Genomic DNA, 27,756 nt, shown 5'->3' on the forward strand with positions numbered 1-27,756 from the left:
GTTTTTCAGTTGGTTGTTTTTCCAGACTCTTTTGTGTAGTCTTCCAAAGGCGCTATTTGCCTTGGCGAGTCTGTTGTCTATCTCATTGTCGATCCTTGCATCTGATGAAATGGTGCAGCCGAGATAGGTAAACTGGTTGACCGTTTTGAGTTTTGTGTGCCCGATGGAGATGTGGGGGGGCTGGTAGTCATGGTGGGGAGCTGGCTGATGGAGGACCTCAGTTTTCTTCAGGCTGACTTCCAGGCCAAACATTTTGGCAGTTTCCGCAAAGCAGGACGTCAAGCGCTGAAGAGCTGGCTCTGAATGGGCAACTAAAGCGGCATCATCTGCAAAGAGTAGTTCACGGACAAGTTTCTCTTGTGTCTTGGTGTGAGCTTGCAGGCGCCTCAGATTGAAGAGACTGCCATCCGTGCGGTACCGGATGTAAACAGCGTCTTCATTGTTGGGGTCTTTCATGGCTTGGTTCAGCATCATGCTGAAGAAGATTGAAAAGAGGGTTGGTGCGAGAACACAGCCTTGCTTCACGCCATTGTTAATGGAGAAGGGTTCAGAGAGCTCATTGCTGTATCTGACCCGACCTTGTTGGTTTTCGTGCAGTTGGATAATCATGTTGAGGAACTTTGGGGGACATCCGATGCGCTCTAGTATTTGCCAAAGCCCTTTCCTGCTCACGGTGTCGAAGGCTTTGGTGAGGTCAACAAAGGTGATGTAGAGTCCTTTGTTTTGTTCTCTACACTTTTCTTGGAGCTGTCTGAGGGCAAAGACCATGTCAGTGGTTCCTCTGTTAGCGCGAAAGCCGCACTGTGATTCTGGGAGAATATTCTCAGCGACACTAGGTATTATTCTATTTAGTAGAATCCTAGCGAAGATTTTGCCTGCAATGGAGAGCAACGTGATTCCCCTGTAGTTTGAGCAGTCTGATTTCTCGCCTTTGTTTTTGTACAGGGTGATGATGGTGGCATCACGAAGATCCTGAGGCAGTTTACCTTGGTCCCAACAAAGCTTGAAAAACTCATGCAGTTTGGCATGCAGAGTTTTGCCGCCAGCCTTCCAGACTTCTGGGGGGATTCCATCCATACCTGCTGCTTTGCCACTTTTCAGTTGTTCGATTGCCTTATATGTCTCATCCAGGGTGGGAACCTCATCCAGCTCTAGCCTTAGGGGCTGTTGAGGGAGCTGGAGCAGGGCGGAATCTTGGACTGAGCGGTTGGTACTGAAAAGAGATTGGAAGTGTTCTGACCATCGGTTGAGGATGGAGATCTTGTCGCTGAGGAGGACTTTGCCGTCTGAGCTGCGCAGCGGGCTTTGGACTTGGGGTGAGGGGCCGTACACAGCCTTTAGAGCCTCGTAGAAACCCCTGAAGTCGCCAATGTCCGCGCTGAGCTGTGTTCGTTTGGCGAGGCTAGTCCACCACTCATTTTGGATCTCCCGGAGTTTGCGCTGAAGATGGCTGCATGCGCGACGGAAGGCTTGTTTCTTCTCTGGACAGGACGGCTTTGTAAGGTGAGCCTGGTGGGCAGCTCGCTTCTTTGCCAGCAGCTCCTGGATTTCCTGGCTGTTTTCGTCAAACCAGTCCTTGTTTTTCCTGGAGGAGAAGCCCAGTACCTCTTCAGTGGATTGCAGTATGGTAGTCTTCAACTGATCCCAGAAGGTTTCAGGGGACGGGTCCGTGAGGCGGGTTGCAACGTCGAGCTTTGCTTTGAGGTTTGCCTGGAGGTTTCCTCTCGCTTCGTCTGACTGCAGTTTTCCAACATTGAACCTCTTTCTGGGGGCTTTATTGTTCCTGGGCTTTGGCTTGAAGTGAAGGTTGAGCTTGCAGCGAACCAGCCGGTGGTCAGTGTGGCATTCCGCGCTAGGCATGACCCTGGTGTGGAGCACATCTTGTTTGTCAGTAATAGGCTATTTCGGCCCACAAGTCAATGCTGCCCAATTTACACCCAATTGACCTAGACCTTTGAATGGTGGGAGGAAACCAGAGCCCTTGGGAAAAATCCAAGCAGACACGGGAAGAATTAGAACCTCTTTCCTGATCGCTGGCACTGTAAAAGCATAGCGCTAACTGTGCGGCCCTGATGCACCATAATCCTGCAACTTTACCATCTCCATTTATACTCTCCTATTATACACATTAGTCCGATTGCTCTCTTCATTCTTACAATTATATGCTGCTAGTCTCCTTTCGGTTTCCTATTTGTGGCTGTCATTTGCTGTTGTCTTTTAGTGCTTTACATCTTTCCAGGATCTGCAATGCTTTAGCTATTTTGTATGATTTTATTTTATCTCTTAACTTGCACGATTTCTAATTTGAACATCTGTAGTCACAAGTAGTTTCTCTTATTACGGTTGTGCATCTGCCCATCAGCAGGCAGAGGTGTGGAGACATGTCTGATGTTGTTCATGCTGGTGACTTTCTGCTGACTGCAGAAGCCCCCTACTATCCATCCTTTTAAATATTCACCTTCTGATCTGCTTTCACTACAATCGGTATCATGCGGTTTTTTTTCCAATGATAACCTGCTGAACCACATAGATGATGTTTAGATCTCTTGAACAACAACTGAGTCAGCTTTGGGCCACAGAGGTCTTAAAGGGCCAGGCCACCACCAAGGTCAAAGCTGGAAATGTGGCATGGGATCCAAACCAGAATGAAGCCCAGGGGACTGAGTCCTCAGCTACTGTCCATACTACTGGCAGATGTCCAGCCATCAGAAAATAAAATTAATGACCACAGGATAAGGCTGCTTTATCAGAGGTGGGTAAGACAAATCTCAGTTGTTTGCTGCACCAAGTCCTGACTGACAGATGCCGTGATTCGACTAGAGGGTTTCACAGTTCACAGCCCGGATGAGAATTCTGATTCTGGCAAAGACAGAGGGGGCGATGTGTGCTTTTTAGTTAATACTGGCTGGTGCACAAACATTGAGGTCATGTTGATGATCTGCTCCTCTGCCTTAGAGCAGCCGTTGATTAAATGCAGACCCTTCTAACTACCCCGAAAGTTCTCATCAGTGATTCTCATTGGAGTTACGTCGCTCCCAATGCCAATTACAACCAGGCATTTGCGGAGCTACACGATGTGGTCAGTAAACAAGAGAAGGCCCACTCCATTGCACTAATCATAGTCAGTCCACTTTAACCAAGAAAACCCTGCCCAACTATCTACAGCATGTGACCTACTTCACCAGAGATCCCAGCACACTTGATCACTGCTACACCAAGTTAAGGAAGGCCTACCATTATTTCCCGAGACCACATTTTGGCAAGTCGGATCACTTGACTGTGCTCCTTTTATCAGCATACAGACAGAGCCTAAAAAGAGGATCCAAAGATCAGGACAGCCTGAAGGTGGTCACAGGAGGCTGAAAAACAATTACAGGATTGCTCAAAGTCAATGGATTGGGCTGTGTTCAAGAACTCATCTAAGGATCTGAATGATTACACCAGGGCCGTTACAGACTTTATCAAACAGCTCTGGATGAGAGTGTCCCCCATCAAATCCTTTAGGGATTTTCCCAACCAGAAGCCCGGGATGAACAATGAAATCCAGAACTTACTGAGAGCCAGATCACAGGCATTTAAGTCCAGAGATTCAGAATGCTACACAGGGAACAGGTATGACCTCTGCCCAGGAAAGGTGGAGATTCTGGGAAAAGAAGGGAAACAACGAAGGTTATCCGATACCTATGGTAGGGCCTAAATGGCATAATCTGCTAAAAGACAAATCTGGTGCAATAGATTACAGGAAGGCTTCACTCCCAGATGAGCTCAATGTCTTCTATGTAGGATTTGAACATCAGAATAAGGAAGAACCATTGTGCACTCCCATGTTCCCTGATGATCCTCCACTGTCATTATCTGAAGATGACTTATGGGCTGCCTTTAGGAGAGTGAATCCAAGGAAAGCATCTAGTTCAGATGGAGTACTCAGCCAAGTATTGAAAACCTATGCTTCCCAAATGGCTGACGTATTCAGAAACATCATCAACGTCTAATTCCAACAGGGCGTGGTACCCAGGTACCCATCTGTTTCAAACTGACCTCATTAGTACCTGTGCCCAAGAAGAGTGCAATAACCTGCCTAAATGACTACCAACCTCCATTGATGAAGCATTTTGACAGGCTGGTCTTGAAGCACGTCAGCTCCTGTCTAAGTGATGACGTGGATCCATTCCAATTTGTCTCTCTCAGCAACAGGTATACTGCAGATGCCACCTCACTTTCTCTACGCAAAAACCCTGGAAAATCTGGACATCAAAGATCCATACATCAGGATGGCCTTTATTGAATACCAGCCGGCATTCAGCACCATGTTATCGTCAAAATCAGCAAATTCCAAAACCTGGGCCTCAATACCCCACTGTGTAATTGGATCCTGCATTTACTCACCTACAGACCACAATCTGGGTGGCCTAGCATCAGCACTGGAGCACCACAGGGTTGCCTACTAAGCACCCTGCTCTACTGGCTTTACACCAATAATTGTGTGACTCAGTACGATGACACCATTTACAAACTTACTGATGATACCACCATAGATGGATGTATAAAAGGGGGTGATGAGTCAGCATACAGGAGGAAGACTGAAAACATGGCTGATTGGTTGGCCTGACAACCACTTCTCACTGAAAACATGGCTGATTGGTGGCCTGACAACCACTTCTCACTAAATGTCACTAAAACCAAGGAGCTGATTGTAAACTTTGAGAAAGGAAAAGTAGAGCTATACAATCCAGTGATAATTTGGGATCAACGGTGGAGAGGGTGAGCAAATTTAAATTCCTTGGAGTCACTATCTTGAAGGTCCTTCCCTGGACCCAACATACTGAAGTCATCATGAAAAAAAGTCATCGCCTCGACTTCCTCAGGAGTTTGCAGAGGTTTGGTATGTCACTGGAAGCCTTGATGAACTTCTACAGATATGTAATGGAAAGTGTGATGAGCTACTGCACCATGACCTGCTATAGGGGCACTAATAGCTCTGAGCAGAAAGCTCTGCAAAAGGTTATGGATGCAGCCCAGTACATCACGGGCAAAACTCTCCCCACCATCAAGGATATCTATACGGAACGCTGCCTTCAGAGAGCAGCAGCAATCATCAAGGATGCACACCACCCAGGACATGCTGTGTTCTTGCTGCTACCATCAAGAAAGAGGAATAGGTGCCATAAAACATGTATCACCAGGTTCAGGAACAGCTGCTCCCCCTCCACCATCAGACTCCTCAACAACAGGACTCAATCAGAAACTCATTTAAGGGCTCTTTCTTTGCACATTGATTATAACTGAATGTTTAATTATTCTGTACTTGCACTGTTTGTTCACATTTCTCTTTTTGTATACATATCTTTTTTCTTGAGTACAGTTTATAGTTGGACTGCAGTAAAAAGAATCCCAGGGTTGAATGTGATGCCATGTATATACTTAAAAAATAAATTTGAACTTTGAACCTGAACTTTGGTTCCGATCAATGATCCATGTCAGAAGCTAAAGGTTTGTCAGAGGTCAGATGTACAGCAGCATTTCTTCACCAAGGGGCACTCTTTTTGTTCAATGATTACCTGACAAGTATATATTTAGTGGAATTAGAGTGGGCCATTCTAATCATTTAGCTACACCGCCGATTCACAGGATCATAGTGGATCTATCATCTTTGATCTCAAATCACCTCATATCCCTTAATTCTCTTTGTATCCATTGCCCTATGAAGCACCTTCTTGAATATCCTTGGCAACGGTGTCTCCACAGATCTCACACACTCTTTTGATGAAGATATTTCTGCTCATCTTTGTCCCAAATGGCCAAAACCTTACTTTCAGCCCTCTGATCTCTAATTGTGGACACACCAGCCAGAAGAAGCATCAATCACACTGCTATTCTGTCAGTTCCTTAAAGAAATTTGAACATTTCAGTGAGATCACCTCTTGTTCTTCTAACATCAAGGGAATAAAGGCAATTTGGTTAATTATCTTCCAAGATACATGCCTATATCCCAGAATCAATTGGGTGAATCTTTGTTAAAGTCCCTTTAGCTCCTGCAGACAATATTCCAAATGCTGCCTCAGAAGAGCTCTGTTTAACTCAAACTGCACATCACTCCTTTTGTACACCAGCTCACTTCCAATAAATACTTTCCTAATTGCTTAAATGCCTTGTGAAATGGGAGCTCCATTTTTTTCATGAAACTCAAAGTGCTAGTCAGAAATAAATTCACAGAAATGCTGGAGGAACGCAGCCAGTTTCGCAGCATCCGTAGGAGGTAAAGATATATTACCGACGTTTATCTTTACCTCCTATGGACGCTGTGAGACCAGCTGAATTTCTCCTGCATTTCTGTGTTTTTACTACAATCACAGCTTCAGTAGACTTTTGTCTTTCCCTCTTTAAATTCTTCAATCAAGCATGTCTGAAATCATTCATAATCCATCTTTTATTTTCCAGAATTAAACTGAATGGGATCAATACATCTGTTGGATTCTGGGAAGTCACAGAAGCTGATTTCCAACAATGCTCCATTTCAAATGGAAAAAGTATCTTGCCGTTGCACACTGGGGATGGATTTGTTCTTCTAGAGGAGATGATGTCGACAGGTAGCAACTACTTTATTGGTAAGCAGTTTTGATACTAGTCTGATTTTTCATTCTTTATTTTGTTGAATGAGTGCTTAAGTGTCTTGGTAGGTGTGATGTGGAGAACAAGATTGGAAGTTCCAAGTACACACACACACACACACACACACACACACACACACACACACACACACACACACACACACACACACACACACACACACACACACACTAAACACAATTAATGTCAATTTGATGCTGGTTAATTACTGATAAATGTAACTCCTGATTGTGAAACGTAGGTTAAACAAACAGTACCCACCACCTACAGGCACAGTGTCCCATGTAACTACAAAATATAATCACACAGATTACAAGAATAAGGCATCCCAGTTCTTTCTAGGTATGGACCACAATACCCCACCCTGTACTGTGGAACACAGCTTACAATGGACTCTCCAGTGTCACCCACAACTCAAAACCTAGAGTGGAGCAAGGGTTCATTCTCAGAGGAAAAAAAGAAAGAGCTGCTCAACATGCAGCCTGCTTGAGGAGGGGGGTGGGGGTGTCAACTCAGGGTGCACACTCACCTGTGGGAGGGGTAACCTTGATTGATCAGCCTGGTCTGATGACTCTCCAGGAGAAAGCTCATGCATTATCCTTTGTTCTGGGCAGTTTCCTGTCTGAACTGTTGAATAATCCTCTGGATAGCAGTCGGATTTGATCATTAAAGCTTTATTGAACCTACAATGCTTGCATGTTAATTTTTAACATGAAAATTTCCAATTTCAGGGATCTATTGTCTTATCCTCTCCTCTTTCTTTGGTCCTTCCCATCCCCTACGCTGTTTATTGTCCCCATTGCCAAACCACCCTTGCACATCGCCCCCATCCCTTCCCAAATTTCCATCCCCTTCTTTTCTGAATCCATCCATCTCCATCCCCTCCCATTTCTGGTTCCATCTAGTCCCATCTGTCCTCCCACAGCTGTCACCATCTTTATCCTGCCCTGCTTCATCTTGCTCCAACCAATTCAATCTTTTTTCCAACTTTTCTGAGTGACCTGCCTTATCTCCCAACCACCCCTTCCTTCCCTCCCCACCCTCCTCCCAGCTCCACCCCTCCCCTCCCCACCCTCCTCCCAACTCCACCCCTCCCCTTCCTCCCTCTCTCCCAACTCCACCCTCCCCTCCCTACCCTCTTGATTTTTAAACAACATTATTCAAGGATGTTACTGTATAACTAAAAGCAAGGGGCCAAGTACAGAGCCTTATGGAACCTCACTGGCAACAGCACCCATTATTCTTTGCTTCTTGTCAATGAAGGAATTTTGCATCCAATTTGGTCTCTTGAAATCCATTGGCTTATTCTTAATGGACCAGTCTTCCATGTGAGATCTTGTCAGATCGTTGTAAAAGAGTCTTCCAAAGTACTGAGGGTACTCCTGCTGCTGAGAGGATTGCAAAGTTGGTATCAGTGCACCCGCAATTCACTCCTTTGCTTCTTTTAACAAGTTTGGATATATTTTATACAGACTCAAAAATTTTCAAAGAAACTAAACCCCTCAATACTAACCTTATCTAATATTTCACGCTCTTTCACCTTTGCTGAACACTGGCATTTGCCTCCTCATTTGCAAAAACACTCTTTAGAAAACCCTTTGATTTTACTTGCCAGTATTTTTCATGCTGTCTCTTTGGTTTCCCAGTCTCCCTTTTAATTTTTCTTCGACCTTTTTGAAAGTCTTCCAGATTTTCTGCTGTTCTAAGCTTTTAATGACTAGCTTTTGCTTTGTTTTTGCCTTATCCTGGCGGGGGGGGGGGGGGAATATCATCAATTTAAGATGGAGAAAAACAGGATTTATTTTTAAGTGGGTTTGAGACCCAGGCTCAGCCCTGGTCTTTCGGAATCACAAAGCAGGCTTGCAGGGGCTCTGGGCCTATTGCTGCACCTCACTTTTTTATGTTCCTTTGAGGGAATGAACTAATAGGGAAAGTGTGACATTTGGTCAAGTGGGCACGGACACAATGAGGCAACAACTGGTGATATAATAAAACCTATTCTTGCTTCTCCGCATCAAGAAATGTTAGTAAAAATGATGCATTGCTTGGGATTGACTTGAGTTGCATGAAAATGCAGTTGAAGGAGCCAGTGTTACTGACTTTGAACAATGTATAAGCTCTAAGGAACTCTGGGCAAGGTTCATATCAGCTATCCTGAGTTAAATGTTTTTTTCAAAGCAATAAAGGGTTTCAGCTCAAAACATCACCTGTGCTTTGTCTCCCACTGATGCTGCTTGACACGATGTTCCTCCAGCAGGTTGAGTCTCTCTTTTTCATTCCCTCTAATGTGGAAAGCTTCTGTCATTTGTGTAAAAGGTTGTCACACTGGCCAGGTAAATGAACAACTGGCCTGGTAAATACACCTGGGCCCTCATCCAAATAAACCCATTATCTGCTTCAACTAAGTTGCTTTATCAGGACTCAAATTCTGAATGAAAATCAATATAAATGGCAGATACTGGAAATATGGTTAGTGTAGCAGTTAGTGTAACGCTGTTCCAGTGCCAGTGACTTGGTTCGAATCCTGCGCTATCCATACGAAGTTTGCACCTTCTCCCGGTTTCTGCGTGGGGTTCCTCCGGGTGCTCCCACCCCTTCAAAACGTGTGGAGGTTGTAGGTTAATTGTGGCGGCATGGATTTGTGGGCCGGAAAGGCCCGTTACCGTGCTTTATGTCTGAATTTAATAAAAAGGAGAAAAATCCTGGAAATGCTCAGCAGGTCAGGCCGCCTCTGCAGAAAGAGAAGCAATATTTACAGTTTGGGTCAAAGATCCTCCATCAAATCCAAAACATGAACACTTTCTTTTGCTACCGATGCTGCCTCACCTGATGAGGGTCCCAAACGTTTTCATGATTTTTTTTTAAATTTAGAGATACAGCACGTCAACTGGCCCTTCTGGCCACACGACCTAATTAACTTTCTAATGCCGTATGTCTTTCAAATGTGGAAGGAAACAGGAGCACCCGGAAGAAATCCAGGCTGAAATGAGGAGAACAGACAAACTCCTTACAGACAGCGCCAGATTCAATTGCTGGTCACTGGCACTGTAATAGCGTTGCGCTAACTGCTACACTAACTGAACCCCCCCTCCCCCTTTTTCATTTCAGGCCCCAAATTATATTTAATTATGCTTAAATATCTGCTTCTTTTCTTTGAGCTTTCCATTCATCAAGTGCTGAGTTTGTCTTCATCAAATGGCTGAAGTACTTCAGCAGTTCAAACATATTGAACACGAGAAACATTACTTAAAGGCAGAGTTATTGTAAACCTGTCATATTAAACACTGCATATCCAACCAAACAAAATGTTGTATTTCTTAGAGTTGACAACAAATAGCTCAATGCTACTATTTTCAGCTAACCTGCAACAAATCTGCTCATTAAAAAACATCAATGCAGACACTCCAGGAGTATTGATGAGAAGATTCATAACAGCAGGGAGTTAGACACCTGCAGATGAGATAAGATTCACATAAAAGCAATGTCCACAAGGATAAAAAGAAATTGCACATATTGACTCACCAGTCCCATAGGGGAAGATCTAAGGCTGCGAGATTCACAAATGCCTATATCCAGTCAAAAATAGTGCTAAAAATGTAAATGATTAAAAGGATTATAAAGATAAACGAACAAATGCAAGAACAGTTAAAAGCGTTTAGATATTGTAATTAATGGTCCATTTCTGCCTTCATTAGAATGGGGCTGTCATACACGCACCTTTCATGCATCAAGAATGGCAGCGCTGCTGCTGGAGCAGACCCGCCAGGAGTGGAGAACGAGTGTTATCCTGAGGGATCCAGTCTGACTGCCGACGGCTCCATACAGGCTTTAAATGGCCCTCTGAAGGAGCCGACGGTAGTTTATTTTAAAATCCTGCGACCGCGGGCCCCAAGATGCCTGTACCTGTGTTCAGCAGTGGCCTCAACCGTTTTCAGACACCAGGGAAGCAGAGGACCAGTGTAGGACACCAGAAAATGGGGAGAACACCCTTCATTTGAGGAGGAGAAGCAGAGGAGATGACCCACGGGACGGTGACCGCAGCAGCAGTCCAATAAGGGGCTCCAAGGCTGAAGATCACACAGGAGAAGGCTGTTGGCAACTGGGGGTGAGGAACCCATGCCGGTTGCTGGCCACCACGGTCAAGGGACTTACATCAGGCTGTGGACTGCTGGAATCTGAGTCGAGACTGATTGAAGGGGTAACAAGTATCGGAACCAAGATGCGAGCGGGTGCTGAGAGTGCTCGAGATTTGCTTTTGGATCTTGGGTTGCCGATGAATGGCTATGTGGCTGTGAAAGCTATTGGAGCGCTGGAGTTGAATCCATGGACATTCAGTGAATCGTATAGGGGACTGGGGAGACTCTCTTTTGCTTCTCTTTCTCTGACTGTAAGGAGCGCTGGGAAATTTCTGCTGATGGCAAATCTTTGTCTCCCCTACAGTAAACTAAAGAAAATTTTGTGTTATATTGTACATGACAATCAAAGAATCTTGATTCTAAACCCAGTGTAAGTTCAGCGGGGGGAAACCCAGTCTAAGCCTGAGAGCTTGGGTGTCTGCAAAACTTTCCACTATCCTTTGGACTCTGAATTCAGCTGGTAGGGCAGAAGATGTCACGACCACCACCATTGGCCTAAAATCAGCAATGAAAGTTGGGAACTGTTGACAGGTCCTGAAACAAATGTGTAGTGTAGATAAAAGCTCACACTTGACTGGAGAGGAAACTAACGCTTGTATTAGTTTACAACACAGGTAGGGTTCACGAACAGGCTTCAGAGGGGTTCTGGGCTTAGGCAGGAAACCAGGGCAATATATGGGCCCCCAGGGGAGGAGCCGGGAGGCAGGACCAGTCATTAGAACAGCACACTTCTAGTTCACTACTGTTCAGGAGAGTGAATCTGAGGAAAGCATCTGGTTTGATTGGATTATCCAGCCAAGTATTATAAACCTGTGCTGACCAACTTATCAATGTATTCACAGATATCTTCAACATCTCACTCCGGCAGGGCTTGGTACCCACCTCTTTCAAGCAAGCATCAATCATACCAGTGGCAAAAAGTGTAATAAATGATCATCAACCTGTGGCACTCACATCAACAGTTTGGTGTTGAAGCATATTAGCTCATGTCTGAGTGACAACATGGGTCCATTTCAATTTGCCCATCATAGCAACAGGTGCCATCTCTCTGGCTCTACACAAATCCCTTGAACACCTGGACAGCAAAGATGCAGATATCAGGAGGCTCTTTATTTATTTATTTTTTTTAATTGAATTTTTTATAATTTTTTTATTTTTCACACCATAAACCACATTGACCATGATACATACATTTTCCTTTTCAAATATATACAGTGTCATTTTCTCCCCCCCTCCCTCCTCCCATCTTTATTGACCACAGTTTGTCATTCAACATTATCATCCCCTCAAAATTGATCGGCAAACTCCAAGATCTGTGACTCAATGCCCCACTGTGTAATTAGATCCTGGAATTCCTCACCTCCAGACCACAATCAGTGAGGATTGGTAAGAACTTGTCCTCCACAATCTCCATAAGTAGCAGAGCACCAATCACAGGGCTGGATTTGTAGCTCCCTGCTCCTTTCACTTTGCACCTAAGATTATGTGGTTCAATACAACAACACCCATCTGCAAATTCGCTGATGATACCATGATAATAGGTTGTATAAAAAGGGACAATAAATCAGCATACAGGAGGGAGATTGAAACAACAACCTCGCACTCAGGGTCACCAAAACCAAGGAGCTGATTGTTGACTTCAGGAAGGGAAAACTAGAGGTTTACGATCTTTAGGGATTAGAGGTTGGGGGGGGGGGGGTGAAACCAAATTTAAGTTCTCTTTGAGGATCTTTCCTGGATCGAACACACTAATGGCATGGTGAAGAAAACGTGTCGGCGCCTCTATTTCCTCAGGAATTTGCAGTGATTTGGTATGACATCGGAAACTGTGGCAAATTTCTGCAGATGTGTGGTGGAAAATATGCTGACCAGCTGCGTCATGGTCTAGTTTGAGGACACCAATACCTCTGAGTGTAAAGCTCTGCAAAAGGTGGTGGACATAGCCCAGGACATCACAGGCAAAAACCCTCCCCACCATCCAGAGCATCTCCAGGCAATGCTGCCATCAGAGAGCAACAGCAAGGATCCACACCACCCATCGCACACTCCGTTCTCGTAGCTGCCATCAGGAAAGAGGTAGAGGTGCCTCAAGACTTGCACCACTAGGTTCAGAAACAGCTGCTACCCCTCCACCATCAGACTCAACAACAAACTCAATCAAGGACTCATTTAAGGTCTCTTACACTTGCATCTTATTGTTTGTTTTCTCTTTTGCATTGCACAGTCAGTTTGTTTAATTTCTTTAAGTATTTACATTTGTATATTGTACAGTTTTGCACTACCAATAAGTGGTAATTCTACCACGCCCATGGGAAAAAGAATCATGTGATGTCATGTATAAACTCTGACAATAAATCTGCAATCTAAATTGTGCATCTTGCTCTGAGCAAAATAGAATTATCAGCTTACTTTAGTGATTGCAAAGTTGCCACATTCTATTAGCATAAATAAAGATGATCACACTGAGCTATCTGATGAAAGATAGCCTGCATTATTTCTTTGAACACATCCTGGAGTTTGTAAGGAAGAAGCACTTACATACTGTTTGAACATTGCTACTTGGAAAAGGACCGTCTGCATATTTGATTTTTGATTTGTTCTTAATTATCTGAAGCTGTTCCAGTGATTTTACTCAATAGTCACTGGTGGAACTCCAGTTTTATTGCTGTCAATAATCCCTTCATTTGATCCCTTGTAATATAAGGAAGTAGTTCAAGCCAATGCAGCAGCTGAGAAAGAGGTTATAATTCTGTTGCATCAATCTGAGGCGCCTGCAAGCTCACACCAAGACACAAGAGAAACTTGTCCGTGAACTACTCTTTGCAGATGATGCCGCTTTAGTTGCCCATTCAGAGCCAGCTCTTCAGCGCTTGACGTCCTGCTTTGCGGAAACTGCCAAAATGTTTGGCCTGGAAGTCAGCCTGAAGAAAACTGAGGTCCTCCATCAGCCAGCTCCCCACCATGACTACCAGCCCCCCCACATCTCCATCGGGCACACAAAACTCAAAACGGTCAACCAGTTTACCTATCTCGGCTGCACCATTTCATCAGATGCAAGGATCGACAATGAGATAGACAACAGACTCGCCAAGGCAAATAGCGCCTTTGGAAGACTACACAAAAGAGTCTGGAAAAACAACCAACTGAAAAACCTCACAAAGATAAGCGTATACAGAGCCGTTGTCATACCCACACTCCTGTTCGGCTCCGAATCATGGGTCCTCTACCGGCACCACCTACGGCTCCTAGAACGCTTCCACCAGCGTTGTCTCCGCTCCATCCTCAACATCCATTGGAGCGCTCACACCCCTAACGTCGAGGTACTCGAGATGGCAGAGGTCGACAGCATCGAGTCCACGCTGCTGAAGATCCAGCTGCGCTGGATGGGTCACGTCTCCAGAATGGAGGACCATCGCCTTCCCAAGATCGTATTATATGGCGAGCTCTCCACTGGCCACCGTGACAGAGGTGCACCAAAGAAAAGGTACAAGGACTGCCTAAAGAAATCTCTTGGTGCCTGCCACATTGACCACCGCCAGTGGGCTGATAACGCCTCAAACCGTGCATCTTGGCGCCTCACAGTTTGGCGGGCAGCAGCCTCCTTTGAAGAAGACCGCAGAGCCCACCTCACTGACAAAAGGCAAAGGAGGAAAAACCCAACACCCAACCCCAACCAACCAATTTTCCCTTGCAACCGCTGCAATCGTGTCTGCCTGTCCCGCATCGGACTGGTCAGCCACAAACGAGCCTGCAGCTGACGTGGACTTTTTTACCCCCTCCATAAATCTTCGTCCGCGAAGCCAAGCCAAAGATAACCAGCAATCACTACAAATGCAATATGAATTTTCAGGACAAAATAAATGAAATTAAAAGTTGTGGGAAGAATCTCTGTACTAACAGAAAATAAGTCATACATTGGTAAAGGTCTAGACTCAGAAAAAGGAAAGACTTGTACTTACCAAGAGCGAGCACAGAGATGCAGCGGCAGAGGGGTTAGCCCATCAGTCCAATGACTTGGTTTCAGTCCTGGTCCCCAGTTGACTGTGTGGAGTTTGCATATTCTTCCTTTTACAATTGGGGTTTCCCACATCCCAAAGACATGGTTCACTTAACTAGTGACCTATAGTGGACACACAACATCTCCTCACTTGACAGGAAGATGCAACAGTGACTACACTTCTTGAGAAGACTGAAGCGGGCAAGGCTAGCGACCACCATTATGTCAACCTTCTGCAGGAGCTCCATTGAGAACATCTGGCCGGTTATAACACAATATTGTGCAATACCTGCGGAGAAGTAGATCGGAGGTAAATCCACAGATCCATAAGTGTGGCAGAGAGGATGTCTGCAGTCTCTTCCCCCCCCCATCCCCCCCCCCCCCCCCAACAACATCGACGTGATCTACCAGATCGTTGTCTGAAGAGGGCGCACAAAAACATCGTACCTCTTCCACCCCGCACATAGCATCTTTCATCTGGAAGGAAATATAGGAGTATCAGAGCCAGCACCACCAGGCTGATAAACAGCTTATTCCCATGGGCAGTGAATGTTGATTGACCAAAGGAACTACACACACTAACCAACATAGTATACACGTAATGGAGAGGCTGCAGCCACCACAGAGTGGCGCTGCTGCGCTCCTATTTGGAGGACACATTGCATGTCATTCAAGGTCAAGACTCACCCCAAGCCATCAAGGAGACCCTTGCTAATGGCCCACCTAAATCACCAGGTGCTGCAGTCCAGACAGCCTGCCTGGACTCAGCCCTGACCTTCACCCAATTGGCCCAGGTGAATCACCTCAGCTGACCCCTACTGAGCCCCTGCACTTGGCTTCAAGCTATTGGCCACAGCAACCAACAGGGCCCAGCCTGCCCTGAGTGATTGGCCACACAATACTGCCTGCAGAACTATAAAGGGCCATATGTCCCTTTGTTCTGCCTCTTTTGACCCCTCGCCTTTCGCATTGGGTTTGGGTGAGTCACGAGATTAGGTAGCAAGAGCTGTGTCTATACTGATCAAGGGGTGGGGGCATGTAATCACCTTGATCCTGACTGTTGACTGTACATATTTAAGTAATTTCCCCAGTTTCTGTCCCTTGTTATTCCAAAGTGTATGTTTACCCCTTGCATATTGTGTGCTCAGGTTTATTTAACATTTCAACCCTGTTGCCCTGTTTGCCTCCCCAAAATAAATGTATGTTTTGAACCCCGACTTTGGTCTGGTTCTTAACCTGTGGGATCCACATGAACCCTTACAACAATATATAGAATATGTATTGTTTGTCTGTATGTGTGTAATGTCTGGTTGTGAGTCTGTGTGTTTTGTACCGAGGATTGGAGAACGCTGTTTCGTCGGGTTGTACTTGGGCAATCAGGTCAATTGTTCCCAGTGTGCAATTTATGAGTGGCAGGATCTATTGGAAGGTGATGGAATATGGAAAGAATAAAATCATAAAATTAGTGTAAATAGGTGATGATCTGCGCAGACTCAACGAGCTGCTTCAATACCGCATGTGTCTTTAGCACTTTCTTTAACCCTAACCAAGTATTACAAACAACAACACATTTTTGAGGTGCTGTGAGAAAACAGCACCAATTTGTGTGTGTTAGGAGGGTTCTGACAACTAGATAATCAGATGTGAATCACTTACCTGATGATAAATGTTTGCCATAGCATCTGGAGATAACATTACAGATGCCTGATGAAATATTGTCAAGAGATTTTTATCTTTTGCCTCCAGAGTGAGAATGGGTAAGCCTTGATTTATTGTGTGCCAAAAGATGGCTGTTCTGAAGGTCCAAAAACCCCCTCAGTGGTGCACTGCGGTGTCAGCTTGGAATTTTGTCACTGAAGTGGGTCTTCCATTGAGGAGCATATGTGCTGTCCACTAAGCCATGACAGAAACTCATTCATTGCCCCCTGCCATTTCTACATAATTCTGTTTATAGTGAAAACATTAGGCATTCTCATACAATTTTGCCATGAATAAATTTAGCTTTAAAAACTACATTTTGATATAATGAAGGCACAAGAGCATAGGCGAGATCTGTGATGAAGGACCCAGATACACCTTGTAGCCACTCCCTCAAATTTACACCATTCGCGTGACACATCTAGGGTGGCATGGTTGGCCTGGCAGTTAGCACAGTGCCAGTGACCAGGTTTGAATCTGATGCTGTCTGTCTTGAGTTTGTACATTCTCCCCACGTCTACATGGGTTTTCTCTGGGCACTCTGGTTTCCTCCCACCATTCAAAATGTACTGGGGGTCATAGGTGATTTGGGTGTAATTGGGCAACATGGGCTCGTAGGTTGAAAGGGCTTGTTACTGTGCTGTATGTCTAATTGAAACAAAAAATCTTGCCATTTATGTGAATAGATTTTTCAACCTACTATGCTAAGATTGGTGAAGTGTAGCTTTATTGCTTTAGTTAATTCAATGCTTTCGTTAACATGTAGAAGCTGAGTGCAATTTAATTTTCTTTTACATTTTAATTAAACATTGGAAAAAATTTATTAAATGGTCTTCAACCGTTTCAATGCATCTCCGATCATCAGAGAGGCTTGGAACAATGCAAAGGTCTCCCAATGGCATAAGCTGCCAAGTGGCCAACCTAGATAGTCCATGAGTGGAGGTTGCTGTTCACTCCACATAGGTCGCTCCTCATTGACCATACTATCCTGTGCAGGGAGAGCTAGACAGGACTTTGGAAGCCATAGGGCCACAAAAGAGAAGTGCAGCCGCAGTTGTCCTGCAAGAGATGAACAAGACGTGTGGAACGGGTGCAGCTTTCCCAGTACGGAAAAGGTTAGGTTTGCATTCCCTAGAGCAAAGGAGGTTGAGGACTGGTCTAATAGAAGAGTGTAAGATTATAGGAGACCTAGACTGTAAGAATTGTTCAAGCAAGGTGGGACAAGAAGGCATAAGTTTAAAGTGAAAGATTGAAGGCTTTAAGGATATCTGAGAGGGAACAGTTTTGCACAGAGAGTGGTTGACATCTCGAATGTGTGAGTCGAGAAGGTGGTGGAATTACATTTAATGGTAATGTTTAAGGGCATTTGATGAATCAGCAGATGGAAGGCTGTGGATCTAATGCTTCAACAACCGGCTTGCACATAGAGGACCGAATGGTCCATTTCAGTGCAGTAAACTGGAAGGGCTGGGATAGCCATGCACCTGCTTTAATCCAAATCATTATTGTCATTGATTGATGTTTATTAACCAGATTAGATATAAGTAGGTGGGCCTGCTTCAACTGCCATCAATGTTTGAAAATAATTAGAGAGTATTCAGGGCTGGTTAAGCCAAAACTAGGAGCCTGGGCCCAGAAGCAAGCTGCAGAAAATCCATACCTTTCTAATAACCATGCCAGGGAAATGAATAAAGTGGCCCATATCACTATTTCTCACCTGGTCTTTGCCCTACCCTTCTGTTAAACTGAGCCAGTCACGGTGCCACTAATCAGCCTGCCTGACCTTCCTAGTGGGCTGCCCATCCATCTTGGCTGCATCATTAGTGTGACCACCTCATTGAGCCTCCTGTCTGTGACAGTCTGCCTCCCACAGCCATTCCAACCGATGCACAGGGACTGAGATGAGCTGTCGCTGGACATATTTCCTGCAGATATGGTCATCATAAATACTTCATTACTCCCTGATCGCCCACATCTTGCAAAAGGAGCATTCCACTCCACTGACTGCCATCTTTAATAATATACCAGACTTAAAATGGAAGGAAAACTCTTATCTTAACGCTGCTCGCCTTCCTCGCTGAAGCCCTGTTTTCAAAACCTGTACTTTGACCTTACCTGCACTTGGACCCTAAAGGTGCCCTTCACAAAATGGCCACTCCAAAATTGGCTGCTCCAGTAAAGAACATTTCCCTTTATTTCACTGCAAAGGCTTTCAGAATTTTAACTGTTGTGAGGTTCATTCAAGAGTCTGATAATGGTGGGAAAGAAATTGTCCTTGAATCTGGTGGTGCGTGATCTCACCCTCTAACAAGTGGGAAGGGGGATGGGGGAGGGGGGGTGAAGTGAGTGTGGCCAGGGTGGGAAAAACCATTTAATGTTGCCCATTTTTCCAAGGCAGCAAGAGGTATAAATTGAGTCATTTGAGGGGGGGGGGAGGGGTATGTGTTTCAGCCTGAGCCATGCTTGCAAACCTCTGCAAATTCTTGCAGTCTTGAGTGGAGCAGTTCCCAAGCAGTGATGAACCCTGACAGAATACTTTAATGGATCATCTTTACACAGGAGAGCAGAAAGGCAGCTTTAATCAGATTTCAGATTTAGTGTCATGTATATACAAGACATCACGTACAAATCTGAGATTCTTTATCTTGTGGGCAAGGCAGAATTACCATTTTTAAGTAGTGCAAAAAAAAAAACTGCACAACATAGATACGTCAATAAGAGGAGAAATCTAAACAAACCGACTGTGCTATACAGAAAGGAGAAAACAATAAAGTGCAAAAATGAGAGTCCTTAAATGAGTCCCTGATTGAGTTTGTTGTTGAGGGCTCTGATGTGGAGGAGTAGCAGCTGTTCCTGAACCTGGTGGTGCGTGTTTTGTGGCACCTCTACCTCTTTCCTGATGGTAGCCGCAAGAAAGGAGTGTGTGATGTGTGGTGTGGATCCTTGCTGTTGCTCTCTAATGGCAGCATTCCCTGTAGATGCTCTGGGTGATGGGGAGGGTTTTTGGCTGTGACCTCCTGTGCTGTGTCCACTACCTTTCACAGAGCTTTATGCTCGGGCATATTGGTGTGTCCATACCAGACCATGATGCAGCCGGTCAGCACACTTTCCACCACACATCTGTAGAAATTTGCCAGGGTTTTCCATGTCATACCAAACTCCTGAAGAAATAGAGGTGCTGACGTGCTTTCTTGATGATGCTATTAATGTGTTGGATCCAGGAAAGCTCCTCTGAGATAGTGACTCCCAAGAACTTAAATTTGCTCAACCTCTCCACCTCTGATTCCCCAATAATTTTCCATTCCTGAAGTAAACAACCAGTTCCTTGGTTTTGGTATCACTGAGTGCAAGGTTATTGTATAGTGTACCATTCAGCCAACTTTTCAATTTCCCTCCTGTATCCCCCTTTTTATACAACACCCTATTATGATACCATTAGCAAATTTATTGATGGTGTTGCTGTATTGAGTCACACAGTCATAGGTGTAAAGTGAGTAGAGCAGGGAGCTAAGAGTGCAGTCCTTTGTGCTCTGGTACTGATGGATATGGTGGAGGAAATGTTCTTGCCAATCCTCTCTGATTGTGGTCTGGAGGTGAGGAAATCCAGGTTTAATGTTGACTGAGTAGTACCGATATCGAGGGCAGTTTGCACCAGCAATGTAACCTCCGTATTAGCACACCGATTTGTCACAAAGGAGAGTGTTTAAATTCCTCACAGTCAACACTGGAGATAAAACCACTGGTCCGTGAGGAGAGCAACGCCATTGGCTGTGGTATTACGCGGCCTCATTTTTATTCCGCATGGTGTTCAAAATATTGACGAGGGACAGTTTAGTGTGGAACACTAGACAATTAATATTGATGAGGGGCAGTTCAGTGTGGAACACTAGACAGTGAATATTGACGAGGGACAGTTCAGTGTGGAACACTAGACAGTGAATATTGACGAGGGACAGTTCAGTGTGGAACACTAGACAATTAATATTGATGAGGGACAGTTCAGTGTGGAACACTAGACAGTTAATATTGACGAGGGACAGTTCAGTGTGGAACACTAGACAGTTAATATTGACCCCAGTTAATATTGACGAGGGACAGTTCAGTGTGGAACACTAGACAGTTAATATTGACCCCAGTTAATATTGACGAGGGACAGTTCAGTGTGGAACACTAGACAGTTAATATTTACCGCAGTTAATATTGACGAGGGACAGTTCAGTGTGGAACACTAGACCGTTAATATTGACGAGGGACAGTTCAGTGTGGAACACTAGACCGTTAATATTGACGAGGGACAGTTCAGTGTGGAACACTAGACCGTTAATATTGACGAGGGACAGTTCAGTGTGGAACACTAGACCGTTAATATTGACGAGGGACAGTTCAGTGTGGAACACTAGACAGTTAATATTTACCCCAGTTAATATTGACGAGGGACAGTTCGGTGTGGAACACTAGACCGTTAATATTGACGAGGGACAGTTCGGCGTGGAACACTAGACCGTTAATATTGACGAGGGACAGTTCGGCGTGGAACACTAGACCGTTAATATTGACGAGGGACAGTTCGGCGTGGAACACTAGACCATTAATATTGACGAGGGACAGTTCAGCATGGAACACTAGACCGTTGTATCAGAAATATAAGAAGCTAATTCTGTGTCAGCAGTTGCATCACAAAAAAATACAGCAATTAAGGAGTACGACTGTTTCGCAAAGAATATCTTTGTAGAATACACGTCAAATCAAGAGGGCAACATTCGAGAATTGTTGATTTGCTTGTAAGGAAAGATTTTGTTTCTGCAAAAATTCTGATTAAAAATAATGGAAGGCAAAACAATAAAATGGATGGTAATTATTGCCCTAGTAATTAATTTGGGTGTAAAATGTAAGATAAGATGGTGTCCTTTGACGTTATCGTCCATTCACATTTAAAATGCATTTTGTTCATATCTTTTTCAGGATGGAAAACACTTAAATTTTTTTCTCTTGAATTCCCCCCCCCCCCAGTTCTTGTGAATGATTTGCTGTCGAAAGCAATTACCACCCTAAGGTTGACCATGACAGTTAAAGCCAGTATGTGTGTGGAACACAAGGGCAAGCAGGACATCCAGCAGTGCTCTGGAAGAGGACAGTGCATCACCAAGCCTTCTGAGGTGAGTTGTGATTCCAATGCTAATTCCATACTCTTAGTGTTGCAATATCTTTAGTGCATACAAAGGCAGACCAGATCATGGCCAAACCATGATAATGCCTGCGTATTGATCCTCATCCAGCACTTTGGTTCTTTTCCCCTCCCCACCCTATGTTCTCTATTGTTTGCATTCCATGTCCTTCCCCTTTAATGGTAAAGTTAATTCATTGCTATCATTTTCTCATTTGTCTACTTGCCATCCTCTTCAATCCAGTGAGTACATGCAGACATCTAGGGTGGTATGGTTGGTGTAGCAGTTAGCGCAATGCCTTCACAGCGCCAGCGAACGGGACCGGACAACGGTTCGAATCCCATGTCTGCGTGGGTTTTTCCCTGGAGGCTCCAATTTCTTTCCACTGTTCAAAACGTACTGGGGGTGTATGCTAATGGGGTGTAAATTGGGCAGCATGGACTCATGTGCCGAAATGGCCTGTTACCGTGCTGTATGTCTATATTTTAAAATTTGATTTAAAAATTTTATATCTAAATTTGATCACTCCTCTTGGATTGGTTGGAGGTTACTGGGAGGTGCCCCTGTTAAGATATGGTCCGAACCATTGTTCATATTAATTTACTCATGCAACCACGTTCTCTCATTCTATCGCCACTTCATATTCTTATCCTTCTCTAACATCATTGAATTTCCCCTTTACATAATCTGAATTACACTTGCTTCTAATTTTGAGTCAAATATGAATGCATGTCTTGACATAGCATCAAACAAACAAGAATGTATTTACATAAATTCAATTATTCCTACTGTGAGATTGTTTCAGAGAGCTGTTAAAGTGCAGTTTTATAAAGATTATGTGAAGCATTTTGAAAACCATTAAAATAAACAGCTCTGTGTTTGCTGAGTGTTATTTATTTAATCCAGTCAAAGGCATTGTAATCCAAAATAAGTGACAGCCTAATGGGTTACTTTTTGTTCTCATTGCAAAATGAGAAGTGGCTCATTGAAAAATGCCCAGATTGGAAGAACCAAGTTTATCTTTATCTACCAAGACCTTTGCCAGGTCCCATGTGGTAGGTTTGTCCAGAAAGTCAGATTGCATGGTCTCAAGGATGATGTAAATCAGCCATTCTCAGCATTTTTGGCTACAGCCCCCTAAGGATTCTGCTCAAAGTTTATGAGCCTCCTTGCCTGTGAATCAGCCAAGTTTACAGTAGTTGGTGTCTTCCATACTTCTCTCCTACTGACTACATAAAAAAAAACATTTTATGAGTGAGGGGTAAGGGGAGGAGCACGGTCCCAAAGGCAGATGGTAATAGGTGGATAAAAGAAGGCGGGCACACCAGCAAGCGGGGGAGGAGAGATGGCTCTGTGATTAGAAAGGGAATGGGATGGAGAGCTGGAAGAAAGAAGACAAAGGGAAAGGGAAGGGAAGCAGAATGGAGAGTAGGATAGCAGAAACTGGAGAAGTTGATGTTAATGCCATCTGGTTGGAGAGTGCCCAGGCAGACAATCAAGTGTTGTTTGTTCCTCCAATTGACGGGTGGTCTTTGTGGGATAGTACATGAGACATGTGAGCATGGAGAGGGATGCTGAATTGAAATGGCTGGTCGCTGGGCGATTCCTGTCACTGATGCAAACAGAGCAAAGGTGCTCAGCGAAGCCATCTCCCAGACTGCAGCCAGTCTCTCTGACATAGTGATGGCCACAAAGGGAGCACCAGATGCAGTAGATAACTCCCGCTGACACACAAGTGCATCCATTGTAACATTCTATGCAGGAGAAGTGTTTTCCCCACCTCCCCCTCCCAACCACTACCCCATCCCAGCCGCACCAACAGAGCTTTAGCTTCCTGTTTTGATATTATTCAACCTTGCCATCTCTTGTTGCTGCAGGGCTGGGAGCTATCCCTGGGATCATTGAATGGGACATCACATTCTATGACACAAAGAAGCAGGCGCACATTGACAAAATAAGATTATCCCCTCCCTTCCTCACCAGCATTCCAAACGGACCGTTCCCTTTGCAACTCCCCGATCATTTCTTCCACCTCTACCCACTACTCTCCTCATGGCACAGCAGAAATTGATTGGAAAACTCTCCTTAGATTGGTTTCTACAATAAATGTAGAGCCAAACATTTATTCTCCTTCTTTCCTCTCTCAAATCTTCTCACCTTCAATCATTGAAGTTGTTTCTTTTTCATTTTATTGTAGCATGGATATCATACACACACCGCTTCCCTTTCCTCTTCCCAAATCCCAAAACATTTGCTCCGTTCCCTAGCAATGTCTTTTCCAGAAGAGGCAATTGACTTCATTGGTAGAGTCAGAACATGCTGACCTGTTTGCAAACACGTCCTAAGGTATCCATTTTCCTTTTCTCAGTTAATTGAGTAAATGAGGGTGCGATGACCTATGGACAATTGGTTCTTTCAACTACGGAAGTTTGATGCAGTGTCAATGTATTGCAGCATCAGTGAAACCAGAAATGGCCCTGCTAAATCTCCAGTGATAAATCATTGCAGAATCTATAAGAAACCTACGGCCATCCATTCGGATCTGCAGCTGTTGCTATATATAACATGTTGCTTAGAGATGCGTGAAGTCGATTTTCTGCAAAATATTGCTGAGACAAGCACATTGGAATTATGGCTCAAAACATTTGATCATCATTTTGGACTCTTTATTTGGCTACAAAACGTAGGACAAAAAAGAAAGACTTTCTTCACTGTGGCATTAGAGGCTCCTTGGGGGATATTCAGGCCCAAATAATAATCCTGCGTTATGTCCATTACCACAGTGGGTTTGGTCTGCAGCAGTGGATCCATGCACTGCAGTAAAAACTTCCACAAATTAGATCTCAGGGAGAAGACCAACGTGCGATGCACGACTGGACCAGATCTCGGTAGGCCAGCCCACGATTACCGCCTGCAATCGGCTGATGGGCACACCTTAAGATTCAAGGATTATTTTTATTGTCACATGATACACTTTTCAACTTTTGTCTGCCACAAGGCAAACAAAGAGTTGCCATGAGCATTGCCCGGCATCCCTAACGAATAAGTGCATACAGGCAGCTCAGTCCATAAGAGTAGATATGGCAACCCAAGTACAAGCAATGATGCACTGACAGTGGAGCAGATGGAATTTGGGAAGACACTATGCAATCAATGATGTAAAACTTGGACTGGAAAGAAAAGCCAAGTAGCTACACGTGAGAGTCTTTTGGGAGGTTTAGCTGAAGTATGCGTGTGTTGCGTACAAAGGAAACCAAAGACAAGTACTGCGGCAAAGTGGCGTGGATGAATGAAAATGTGATATTCCCTGACGTAGGTTTGCCAATAGAATTGACGATATTAACCAATTATTTCCCTGCAGCGACATGAATACTTTCTTAGTCAGTTGTGCTTCCCTAATGCCAACTGTTTGAATGCTGAGCACACGTATATTTCACCACTAGTCACTAAGTGAAACTACCATTGCAATGTGATGGCAGCAAAATATTGAGAGAGAAAGTGCCAAATGCTGAAGCAGCTGTGAAGGCAGTTATGAGTTTTGGAGAAAGACCTGTAGAGCAAGTGCTGAGTTAGTCTGTGGATGAACAGATTGAGGTGCCCAGGAGAAACAATGTTCCTACTCTAGGACCAGCGGAAAAATCACTCCAAGCAAATAGACCAACTCACCAATGCCACTTCATTAGTGGTGAATGTCTCTGAATAATGGGACTTTTCCCACACTAAGGAGGCAGCTCGTTCAAGCAGATATCATCTGTTTGAACAGCATAAAAGAACCAGGTCACAGAACTTTAGATCAACCACTGTGTCACTGCAGCAAAGCCCACAATTAATGAAGTGAGGTGATATTGATTGGCCCTGGCAAAGTCAATAAAAAGAAGTTGAAGGTATGTAATCACTGGAGAAGAACGCAGAATGCAGACATTTGTTATTCACATACTGCTGAGTGGACCATGTTAAGTGCTGATTGAGTCGAATGCATTTGTGGGAGGACTGCCTTGCTATATGGAGGCAGCTGAAAAATTCAGAGGATCTTCTGAAGGATGTTACAACCAGAGTGGACTTAATGCTATCAGCTCTTCCGCATAGTCAGGTGTGAAGGGTCAGACTGAAAACTGCCACGACAGATGTAAATGTCAGGAAAGACATCCAGAAAAGGAAAGTCAGAAGAGGTAACTTTGTAGCATCAATGATTAAAGCCGAAAAAAGGTCTGAGAGAGAGTTGGGGTGCTCACAATTGTGAAAGCAGAAAACAAAATTTAAAGAGCTTTTGGAGGCTGACAAAGCAAGTGATTGTTGCAGCTAAGTTAGTAATACCCAAGTACAAGGATATTTGTCACTAATATAGTTAATGCTAAGAATCATTTGCCTCTGTGGTAAGATTAATGCAGGTTGATGCATATAGGTGAGAAAAGTAGATGGCCACACAGAATATGTAATATGGCCATTCAAGGTTGAAAAGACAACATAATTGAAGTGAACATTGCAGAACAGTGTGTGAGACTAGATGTCTGTGGCTTTTCTGGGGAAGTTGTTAGTTCCTTGACTGGATACTTAAGAGGTCACATGAATTCATAGTTGGTTTAATGTACATTGTATCTTAATATTGATAGTTAACCAATTTTAGAATTTCATGTGTGTAAGTACTTCAATCAATTTTATGTTTTATTTTGAAAGGAAGAAAAATCTAATAATAGGGTCTTGAAGTAATTATGTCATAAAGCACAAACAGTCCCATCTGCACCCATGTGTATGTTGACCGTCCCATTTGCCAGCGCATACTCTGCTATGAAGTAGCATTTCAGGTACTTGTCCAGATGCTTCTTGAATGTTGTGAGCATACCTGCCTCTATCACCTTCTCAGGCAATGCGTTTCACATTTCAACCATCTCTGGGTGAAAAAAATTCTCACACTCAGCCACAGTGCCACTTTTCATGTCCATCTGGGTGGAGACCACCTTTGGTTGGTATCTCCCTGTGTTTATATAACCCTCGATAGCTTCTGTCCTCAGTAATATCTATCAATCAGCAACACAACCTGTAGATTCGGAATAATTTCTTTCTTTTTAAAATATTTCATTAATTTTAATAAAGAGCTTATGACACTAATACAAATCCATAAAAATAAAATGATACAGATAGTTACACGTAATTAATAAACAATCAGTATATCAAAAGCAAATGTAAATTGTAAAACATATTCATAATTCATAGTCCAAATAATATTTTTTTAAGAAAGAAAACTAATAATAGAAAAAAAGATAGAAAAAAGATAAAAGAAAAATGGAAAATAATAAAAAAGGAGAGACAAAACAAAAAGAAAAAATTTCCCTCCCTAACGGCTTGCCAGATGCTATATATGATTAACATTAAATGAAAAATGAAGGGAGAGAAAAAATGTGAAAAAGAACATGGAAAAGATACTAGTCAGACAATTCAATTACATTGAAATGAAATTACAAAATAAGAAAGTGAGTCATAAATGACCCCCACAGTGTCTGAAATCTTATATCTGAATTATTAACTGAATAACGAATCTTTTCCATATTCAAACAGGACATGATGAAATGCAGCCACTGGCCATGAGTAGGTGGGGCAGCATCCTTCCATTTCAGTAAAATCGCTCATCTTGCCAAAAGAGGGGCAAAAGAGATAACGCGACTCTGAACCAGAGACAAAGAAGAATCACTCCCTCCCATTGTACCGAAGAGGCCCTCCAAAGGATTCAGTACTAAATCTGTATCAAAAATTATAGACAAAGTATGAAAAACCTCTCTCAAGTATTTTTCTAAACAAGGACAAGTCCAGAACATGTGAATTAATGACACTTCTCCACTCTTACACCTATCAAAACAGGGACTCGTATCAGAGAATTTAACCTTAGACATATGTGCTTCGTGTGCCACCTTAAATTGTAATAAACAATGACAAGCACATAACAAAGAGCTATGAACCAACTTAAGGATTGTGTCACAATCCACATTCGATAGAGTCAAATTTAAATCCTGTTCCCAAGCAGTTATAATTTTAACTAGTGAAGTCTGTTTTAAACATAACATTTTTTCATAAACAGTAGATATTAAACCTTTATCAGAAGGCACTAAACTTAAAAACTCATCTACAAAATTTGATTCAA

General features: G+C 43.7%; 1 protein-coding gene across 1 annotated transcript in view; it reads left to right on the forward strand.

Moving 5' to 3' along the window:
- The window catches only part of dner (delta/notch-like EGF repeat containing), a 160,410-nt gene that overhangs the window by 85,686 nt on the left and 46,968 nt on the right, over positions 1–27,756 (forward strand). The window contains exons 4-5 of the mRNA XM_069897348.1: positions 6,439–6,605; positions 21,469–21,614. Coding sequence (XP_069753449.1) covers positions 6,439–6,605; positions 21,469–21,614 — 313 coding nt within the window. The remainder of the gene's footprint in view (positions 1–6,438; positions 6,606–21,468; positions 21,615–27,756) is intronic.

The sequence above is a fragment of the Narcine bancroftii genome, chromosome 9, assembly GCF_036971445.1.
Source record: "Narcine bancroftii isolate sNarBan1 chromosome 9, sNarBan1.hap1, whole genome shotgun sequence".
In the NCBI taxonomy this organism is placed as follows: Eukaryota; Metazoa; Chordata; class Chondrichthyes; order Torpediniformes; family Narcinidae; genus Narcine; species Narcine bancroftii.